The 10000-nt window shown below is 37.0% G+C and overlaps 2 protein-coding genes across 7 annotated transcripts in view; one reads left to right on the top strand and one right to left on the bottom strand.

Annotated features, from left to right (window-relative positions):
* Positions 1-169: 169 nt before the first annotated feature.
* Sap30 (SIN3-associated polypeptide 30) lies at positions 170-7306 on the bottom strand. Its single transcript, XM_043020358.2, has 5 exons — positions 6919-7306; positions 6109-6288; positions 4182-4319; positions 2577-2654; positions 170-2234 (listed from the first exon to the last, which is right to left on the bottom strand). The coding sequence occupies exons 2-5, from the start codon at positions 6274-6276 to the stop codon at positions 2109-2111; spliced, it is 510 nt and encodes a 169-aa protein (XP_042876292.1). The 5' UTR covers positions 6277-6288; positions 6919-7306; the 3' UTR covers positions 170-2108.
* A 483-nt stretch (positions 7307-7789) lies between these two features.
* Positions 7790-10000, top strand: part of Dsp1 (Dorsal switch protein 1) — a 4992-nt gene continuing 2781 nt past the window's right edge. Inside the window, exon 1 of one of the 6 annotated variants that reach the window (XM_043020352.2) lies at positions 7790-7947. In XM_043020352.2, the coding sequence (XP_042876286.1) occupies positions 7884-7947 (64 nt within the window). In that variant the 5' untranslated portion in view covers positions 7790-7883. Of the gene's footprint in view, positions 8047-8592; positions 8691-9355 lie in introns of those variants that run through there. The other 5 variants (XM_086537072.1, XM_043020355.2, XM_086537071.1 and 2 more) reach the window with 5 other exon arrangements.

Raw genomic sequence — 10000 nt, 5'->3', positions numbered from 1 at the left:
GGGGAATTCTAGCCTTGAATGTCCAAATGCCGGGGCGTTCTAATTATTAGGCCTAAATCAATTGAATGGCTGGCACAATACTGTGCCGCCCGGCCACTGGGCTTTTGAATGCGCGGTACACATGCTGTACCACCCGTCCTGTGTGGGTTAAGGATCAAGAGAAAAACAATTTTTCATATTTAAATGTATATTAACACAATCTGGTATGTATATATATATATACTGTAAAATAAATACCTACTCTAACACGACCACATTCACACGCAAAAATATATAATACACAGATATTGCATTACATCTCCACTGGTTACACTTAGACTGTGTGTTAAAATACTCCTAGGATGGTCAAGGTTAATGATGTCGATTCTGGCGATTTACTTGGGTCTTCTATATATTCAGCTATTTTGGGGACAATAATGGAAGTGGTTATTTACAAGTTATAGTATTTACATAGCTCTTTCTGAGATTCAAATGCATGTTTAGCAAGAAAATGGTAGAACAGAATTAAAGGAGGAAGATATTATGCTGCTGCTGAAAATAAGTATCAGAAAAAGCTATAAAGGGGAACAATTGTTAAAACATTCATCACATGAGAAAACTGAAAATGGGAGGAAGGGCCAAACTTTACTTGTTCTTGATTTTTGCAATTACCTAAAAAAGTCCTCAAAACATGTAACAATTATAACTCCAACTTTCATCACCCTAGGTATGGCCTGTTAACAAAATATAAAATTATTTAACACAAGTTGCTTAAACAAAATAAATAAAAATAAAATATCATTTCCCATCTACCGCACATCCATCAGAGAAACTGCAAGAACCAATTCATTTATTTGGCTTGAAACAAGTCAGATGCAATTCACATAGTTGTTCCCTCCCTTTAAAACCCAACCTTCTATCAAAAAGAACCACACAGCCATGAAAAAATATATTGCATCATATAAAAGATTTTGTGCATACAATTTCCTTTAAATCTTTTACTTACAACAGTAAATCCAGTCTTCCATTATTTACATAAAATATTTATATACAAACACAATCTCTATAAGAGATCTCTATGTTTTGTATATATTAATATATACATACCAATATACAGAAGCTCATGAGTATGAATAACCCCATACATTTGAATGTCTAATCAGTTATTTTCAATAACTACAGAATCTCTCAGCGTAGTGTCCAGTTTGGTATAAAAAGGTAGAATTACTTTTGGAATGTCAATGATCCCAAGCCAAACTATGTTAAACCAAACTTTCCAGTGTAAAGAGTTTTACTATAAATGATTCATCATTCTGCATTCACACAATATTGTAGCACATTACAAGCATATGCAAGTGAAGACAATCAGCAATAGCAAGAGATCTGCAGACAATTGAACTCCTCTTAAAAGCCTTGACATTAAAAGCAACTTGTAGCACATGTACATGGTAACCAAGTTTCAAGAGGTTTACAATACCTTAGGATTACTAAAAATGTCTGAAAGTTGTCATTTTTGTTCAGTCAGTCGGTATTTGGTTTCTTCAATCACAAAATGAAAGAGCAAATTAATGCGGCATAAATTTATGATGAGGATTAAAACAATTGTAAAGAAATGCACAGTATGAACATAATTACTCATTATGCTGACATAAAAGTGCAAGTAAAATTAAGACAAGCAATTACCCTTGTTAGCAAAGGTATGGATGGGAATAATACCACAAGGCTAAATGAGCCATTCAACACTTCAATTACAAGGTTTAGATTCTAATGGAGATTCTGTAATTAAAATTTGAGCAGCTAATCTTGCTAAGTGGAATTACACCTCAACTATTTCTCTCAACAAGTGCATGATAAAAAAAAAAAAAAAAAAATATTGGCCATTTTTTTTATCCATTCAATCAACAGCAAACAGCTGTACTGTTGTGCACATAATAAACATTGCTTCTAGTCATAATATACTGCAACTTGTAAAGCTATTGGATAGCTTCACATTCTTATAAAATGCTTGATCATTTGCCAACACAAAGTCCTCAATACATCCACAAACATAACCACTCACAAAACACCAAAGTCTGCATTCAATGAGTATAAAGCATAAACATTTAAAGAAGCTCCTTTGAAGCCTGAGGTCACATGTCAATGCTGGACCCATTCCTCTGATCGAATTTTGATCGGTTGGTCTTGATCATGTAGATAAAATATGTGAGGCAGTCTTTCTCTGCCACGGGGACTGTTCTGAAATGCTTCATTAGGATCTGAAAGTACAAAAAAAATTAAAAATAAAATAAAGAATTATGCTATGTAACTTTCTGGGTGAAAAGAGCAATATGCTACAGGATATAGACTGCATAAACCAAATTAACAATTTAGGAAGTGGATTTAACATTAATTTCTTGGCACACTGGTTAATCCTTTTACTCAAGAATGTATTATCTTTCATGTAAAATAATTAAAAACAATTACCTTCTAATTATAACTAATTTTTTCATGAACTGGTTGTACTGGTAAATATACTAAGGAGAAAACATAATATTAGTTAATCTACTGAACTATTTGATAAATCAAAATGGCAGCACCACAACAATAACACAACTTACATCAACTAACTGTGCCTTATTGAGTCCCGGTCGTGTAGGAATTTTGTAATGGCGTTTATATCTTCTCAATGTGTTAACCTATTGGAAGCAGAAAAAAAACAACATTAGAAAGGTAATATGCTATTAACTAATAATATACTGCTAATCATGAGTAACATGCAAATAAAATTACCTGTTTAAATCAAATCATGAACCTTTATTTAACATCAAAAAGACTGACCTGAGACAAAATAACTAGATATGGAAAAAAGAAACTGAGCTTGGCATAAGTTTGCATTAAATAAAAGCATAATAAAATGAACAAAAGACAATGAATTTTAAAAGATTAAAAATCAGCTGTCCACAAACCATTAGATACATAAGATGTCCCATTTTTTCTAAATCTATCTTAATCATGGAGGTATATAAATATGTTGATATATCCTGTATATGCCTATCATAAATAAATGTGCGTGTGCATGTGCATGCAAGTGTACGTGTGTGTGTGTGTATGCTGCATGTATGTATATATGTAAGTATATATGTATGTATATATGTATGTATATATGTATGTATATATGTATGTATATATGTATGTATATATGTATATATGTATGTATATATGTATATAAGTATGTATATATGTATGTAAGTATGTATATATGTATGTATATATGTATGTATGTATATATGTATGTATATATGTATGTATATGTATGTATATGTATGTATGTATATGTATGTATGTATATGTAAGTATATGTAAGTATATGTATGTATGTATATGTAAGTATATGTATGTATGTATGTATGTATATATATGTATGTATGTGTATGTATATGTATGTGTATATATATGTATGTGTATATGTGTATATATATGTATGTATGTATATGTATATATATGTATGTATGTATATGTATATATATGTATGTATGTATATGTATATATGTATATATGTATATATGTATATGTGTATATGTGTATATATGTATATGTATATATATGTATATGTGTATATATGTATATGTGTATATATGTATATGTGTATATATGTATATGTGTATGTATGTATGTATGTATGTATGTATGTATATATGTATATATGTATATATGTATGTATATATGTATCCATGTATGTATACATGTATGTACGTATGTAAGTATATATGTATGTAAGTATATATGTATATATGTATGTAAGTATATATGTATATATGTATGTAAGTATATATGTATATATGTATGTAAGTATATATGTATATATGTATGTAAGTATATATGTATATATGTATGTATGTATATATGTATATATGTATGTATGTATATATGTAAGCATATATGTATATATGTATATATGAATGAATGAATGAATGAATGAATGAATGAATGTCTCCATGAGTGTAAGTGTGTGTGTGTGTGTGTGTGTGTGTGTGTGTGTGTGTGTGTGTGTGTGTGTGTGTGTGTGTGTGTGTGTGTGTGTGTGTGTGTGTGTGTGTGTGTGTGTGTGTGTGTGTGTGTGTGTGTGTGTGTGTGTGTGTGTGTGTGTGTGTGTGTGTGTGTGCCTCCTATATGTGTCTGCTTGCATCCATATACTGCAACTTTAACTGAACATGAAAACTTACTTGAAGGTTGTAAAGCTCCACTTCTGGGTGATCCCCATCAAACTCCCCCGAATCGTCCTCAGAGTCTCGTCTTTTCCGTTTCACTCGGACACTCTGAATGACACCTTTGTGGTACTCGCATATGTAGTTGTGACTTGACTGTATAACAAAAGGTAATTAATTTTAGTTTTTTTAAAGGGAGAATTTGGGATTTATGGGTGTAATGCAAACATTACAGCTATATTAGTACTTGAAAGAGAGAGAGAGAGAGAGAGAGAGAGAGAGAGAGAGAGAGAGAGAGAGAGAGAGAGAGAGAGAGAGAGGGAGAGAGAGAGAGAGAGAGAGAAGGAGAGAAGGAGAGAAGAGAAGGAGAGAAGGAGAGGAGAGAAGGAGATAAGAGAAGGAGAGAAGGAGAGGAGAGAAGGAGATAAGAGAAGGAGAGAAGGAGAGGAGAGAAGGAGATAAGAGAAGGAGAGAAGGAGAGGAGAGAAGGAGATAAGAGAAGGAGAGAAGGAGAGGAGAGAAGGAGAGAGAGAGAGAGAGAGAAGGAGAGAGAGAGAGAGAGAAGGAGAGAGAGAGAGAGAGAGAGAGAGAGAGAGAGAGAGAGAGAAGGAGAGAAGGAGAGAGAGAGAAGGAGAGAAGGAGAGAGAGAGAAGGAGAGAAGGAGAGAGAGAGAAGGAGAGAAGGAGAGAGAGAGAAGGAGAGAAGGAGAGAGAGAGAAGGAGAGAAGGAGAGAGAGAGAAGGAGAGAAGGAGAGAGAGAGAAGGAGAGAAGGAGAGAGAGAGAGAAGGAGAGAAGGAGAGAGAGAGAGAGAGAAGGAGAGAGAGAGAAGGAGAGAAGGAGAGAGAGAGAGAAGGAGAGAGAAGGAGAGAGAGAGAGAAGGAGAGAGAAGGAGAGAGAGAGAGAAGGAGAGAGAAGGAGAGAGAGAGAAGGAGAGAGAAGGAGAGAGAAGGAGAGAGAAGGAGAGAGAAGGAGAGAGAAGGAGAGAGAGAGAGAAGGAGAGAAAGAGAGAAGGAGAGAAAGAGAGAAGGAGAGAAAGAGAGAAGGAGAGAAAGAGAGAAGGAGAGAGAGAGAGAGAGAAGGAGAGAGAGAGAAGGAGAGAAGGAGAGAGAGAGAAGGAGAGAAGAGAGAGGAGAGAGAGAGAGAGAGAGAGAGAGAGAAGAGATAGAGAGTGAAACGAGGGAGAGAGAGAGAGACGAATGAGTGAGAGAAGGACGAGAGAGTGAGAGAGAGAGAGAGAGAGATGAGAGAGAGATGAGAGACCAACGAGAAGAGAGAGAGAGAGAGAGAGAGGTTGAGAGAGGATAGAGAGGATGAGAGAGAGGATGAGTAGAGAGAGGAGAGAGACAGAGAGATAGAGAAGGAGAGGGAGAGAGAGAGAGAGAGAGAGCTGAGAGAGAGGGAGAGAGTGGAGAGAGAAGGAGAGAGTTGAGAGAGAATGGAGAGAGAGGGAGAGAGAAAGAGAGGGAGAGAGAGAGGTGAGAGAGAGAAGAGAGAGAGAGAGAAGAGAAGAGAGAGAGAGAGATAGAGAAGGAGAGAGAAAGAGAGATAGAGAAGGAGAGAGAGAGAGAGATAGAGAAGGAGAGAGAGAGAGAGATAGAGAAGGAGAGAGAGAGAGAGATAGAGAAGGAGAGAGAGAGAGAGATAGAGAAGGAGAGAGAGAGAGAAGGAGAGAGAAGGAGATAGAGGAGAGAGAGGAGAGAGAGGAGAGAGAGGGGAGAGAGGGGAGAGAGGGGAGAGGGGAGAGAATATTATTGTAATAAAACAGGAAAGAGTAAAAGAATAGACATAGCAGAAGAGAGATTGGAAGTTCATTTACTTAATCTTTTAAACACAATACAAAGGCACACTACAATTGGTAGGTGTATATAAACAAGAAAAGAAAAAGATTTTTATTTCCTTTTCCATTAATCATTCAATAGCTACTTAAAATAATGAGCTCACTCACCGCAGAATCCATATGTAACCGGAGCTTCCGCTGAGCTACAGTTTTCTGTATCCGTTTGTTATAAGCAGCATTCCCCGCTAGCTGGGTGCATCGCTCGCCTGCATCAACCAAGCAACACACCTGGTCATGTTGTGAGCCCGAGTCTTCCTCTGTGCTCAGTCCGTTCATTTTGACCGTAATCTGAAGCAAAGCATTTAGTCAGTCATCTTGTCTGTGGTAAATTTATAAGTAATCTGTATTCATATCAAGCTTGAGTTGATAAACAGCTGATATCATGAAGCCTCCAGTTACACTTGCTATACTTGATACCAAGTCAGAATAATTTACCAATAAATATAGATAAGGATACATAGCAATGTATCCATTATAGAAAGAACACCTATTCTTCACTAAAGATAAAGATTTGTAAAAAGTTGTATAGTAAAGCTTTAACAAGAAAGTTCTGCCATGGACAAAGTCTACCTTTTCTATAAGTTCAGAGTTTCACAAAGTTCTGATGTGTAGAATAAATGTTGGTGTTGCCAGTTGCCTATCTCATGACCTAAATAGAATGAGTAATACGAAAAACAATGATAATCACAAATACTTCCAACTGTTTACAACTGTTACAGCTTATGGTTTAACCTTTCACATTCTCCCCACAACCACATAAGTGGTATTCCTGCTTCAAACGAAATCCATTATATAATCCCATGTTCAATTCAAGTATCTGGTGAATCTCTGCGAAAACGTTTGGACTCCACTGGCTCCTCCAAAGGACGTTCCCCTAAGATAAAAAATATACTTACTACACTGGCACTATGGCATTACCTTGAAAAATTACCGGACACCAAATGGGCAGACTGGGAGGCCGAGGACCCGGTCTTGCGAAAGATGATAGCAAAGCGAAATCCACCTTTAGAATCAGCACAAATTTCGGTATGCTTTGTCTGTAATATGTATCTCTTTGATTTCTCTCTTCCGAGCCTTTTTTCCAACTTATCAATCGTTCTTACAAGCGATTGAACATGTATTTTCACGAAAGAATGAGCCAAAACCGATCTAGAAGCACTCGTTAACCTTATCAAAGACCATTCACGGGAAATTACCATAGAGATCTTCACATTATTTCAGATAAACGAAGAGTAACTCAAAAGGTATGCGTGCGGTACAGAGCCTGACTGACACTACGAGCCTCCCCGCTTTCCCTTTCACGTCTGTTTACAACGGGTTCCAGCAACGATAAATCAGGTGGCACAGTTCCATATTTTGGCGCTTGAAACCTTTGCAAAAATATTGGTGGAAAGATGGTAATGTTTTATGGAGACTGATAATTTTTATTTTGGGTTTTTAATTTTTTTATGGGGAAACATTTTATTTATTGTATTTTTCTTAACGCGTTCTTTTTGCCTGGCTACCCAAGCGACATGAGACGCCTGCTCCGATTGGTCCCCAAATCAGTCGGAGTAAGCAGCTTATTAGTATATTTTAATGAATAATCTCATTATACTTGTCAACTGTTTCAAGATATGGGCCGAGATTCCATAAAAGTGCAACTACCACATGTGTCGTTGATATGCCGTATCTCAAATTACCACCCCTAACCTTGTTTTATCTAAATACCGCCAACAAAACTCATAAAAACCAGACTCGTCAACTCACGGCGAGCTCCGACATTTCCATTGGCCAATTTTTCGAGAGACCGGCACTCTAACGCCGATTGCGGTTGGTTAATTTTTGCGGGAAACACAAAATGAGCCAATCAGCAGCCGAGATTGCCTTCCTATGCTTTCCCTATGGAAGAACGCCGTCGACTCGCCCCGGGAGAAGGTCTTCGCACAGAAGTGCACCCATCGACAGGTAAGGGTATTTTTAGCTATATCTTTGCGTGTTCGACTCCTCCGCCGTTACCGGTGTGATCTCCTAGGCCACGACAACTCAGAGAACGACGTTGTGCAGGTTAGAAGTCTTTATCAGCGGCGGAAATTCATAAAACTTTGAAGCGTCGTGTGGTAAAGCCTTGCAATGGCAGCCATAAAACAAAGTACGGGCTACGGGGAGGAAAGGTATTTTTAATTCATGTCGGCTCCCAGCGAGGTTCGGGAAACGGATAAGTGGCGTCTCTAGATTCCCCTCGAACGGGTGAGTCCACCCAGCTTACTATTAAAGCCGCTATAATAGTAAAAATAACGAGATGAACGTGTGGGTGAGAGTGTGTGAGCAAGAAGACGATAAGTAATGTTGTTCATTGGGTCTGAAGGTGTTCGGATCCTTGGGTTGAGCTTCGGCTTCTTCGTCGTGGCAATCGAGTGAAATGGCGTACCAAGTGATGTCACCAAAATTGGTTACGAAATGTGACTAAATATTTGCTCTTTTTTCACCCCTCCACGCGAGAAAGGGCAAGCTTCGTGCAGATGAAATCAATTATTTTGAAGGTGATGTGCCTTCATAGGCTCGGGACCCGAGAGCGACAATCGGGACGAGTCGGTCTTCCGATTTCAGATTTTTACGGCCATCTCAGATTAGTACGGACAAAGTGCGCACAGAAGACGAAGCTTTGTGATGTAGGCTTTCTTCCTTGCAGATGAGCGTACAGCATCGGCGTAGGCCTAACAATGACTGTTTTTCTCTCCGGATTTTATCTTTGTTCTGTTAAGGTCCAGGGCAATGCTTCTTTCTATTTTCGTTTATTTATTCATCTTTCAAAAACACTCGTGTTTTCTCTTTGTAAGACAAAGGACTCGCGTGCAATCAACTGTTTCAAGCGAAATTATAACCATACTTTAACGTCATTTTTGTGCCATGGTCGGAGTAATACTGCATATTCCTTTGTCCTGATTATATACTAATCTACAATTTTTCTTGTCACTGAAAGACAAGTTGTATAATTCCTTTTGAAGCCGGTTGCCTTTGATTGAAAACTTTTAAAAGTTGTATCAAAAGTAGATAAGGTCAGAGGTCATAGTCTCAGGAATTGATACAGTTTATTAGGAATTGGTTGTCTAGAGGGTGCAATTATCATTTTCAGTGTTTCCTTATTTACTTGGTTTCTCATAACATAATGGAACTTTCAATGATACTCCATACTATTTGATGAATACTTTAGTGAATTGGAGGCTTTTTTAATGTCTATATATTTTATCATAGCCTTACATTTCCTAGTATATAATGGGTCAACTCTAAGACATAAAATCGGTGTCTTAATTATAAACAGATACGTAGGTGTATCCTTCACATTTAGTAGCAGCACTCTTTATCATGTGAACAGGGTTGGGGATTACCCCTTGCCTTGAGTTGCCTGTGGCATCATCTTGGTATCATTTTGTGTGCTGTAGGCTAGGGGTTCCCAAACTTTATCATATCTAGAGCCCCTAAACAGTGATCCCTTTGTAACTCCCACTCGCCTTGTACATACATATATACATATACATATACATACATACATATACATACATACATACACACACATACATACATACATACATACATACATATATACATGTGTATACGCACAGATACACTTTGTCATATTAGTATATGTTATAAGGATTATCCACCCTTTTTATTGAATGGCTTCTTTCTTCTTCTTCCTTCCAAATTTTGGTGTGTGAGAACCATAGTTTGACAACTGTGGGATGAAATAGAATATTCAGTTTCTGTCATGGAAGCTTTTTTCATTTTCTTTGTAGGTTTAGGGCTTGACTGAACTTAAGAACAAATCATTAAAAGAAATTTGAATCATGTGTTAGTTGATGTAGATTTTCAGTTGATATTCACTATTTTCTCTCTATCTCTAATCTCTATTTCTCCCTCTCCCCCTCCCCTTCTCTCTATATATATCCCTCACATATATCGGAATATTATCATTACATTAACATTCAATATTTGAAAATCTTTATCTTGCCAATATTGG

This window comes from Penaeus japonicus, unplaced genomic scaffold (genome assembly GCF_977035675.1).
Source record: "Penaeus japonicus unplaced genomic scaffold, GWHDUDI00000001_assembly GWHDUDI00000005, whole genome shotgun sequence".
Classification (NCBI taxonomy): Eukaryota; Metazoa; Arthropoda; class Malacostraca; order Decapoda; family Penaeidae; genus Penaeus; species Penaeus japonicus.
The sequence above is the reverse complement of the archived record's forward strand: the minus strand, read 5'-3'. Positions and strand labels throughout refer to the sequence as shown.

What these genes read in the sequence shown, in the direction of transcription:
- Sap30 (XM_043020358.2), bottom strand. Translation starts at nt 6,276, where the DNA reads ATGAACGGACTGAGCACAGAGGAAGACTCGGGCTCACAACATGACCAG. An exon ending in GGTTACATATGGATTCTGCG is followed by an intron (nt 4,320 to 6,108) that starts GTGAGTGAGCTC and finishes TTTGTTATACAG; the next exon opens with TCAAGTCACAACTACATATG. An exon ending in TGGAGCTTTACAACCTTCAA is followed by an intron (nt 2,655 to 4,181) that starts GTAAGTTTTCAT and finishes TGCTTCCAATAG; the next exon opens with GTTAACACATTGAGAAGATA.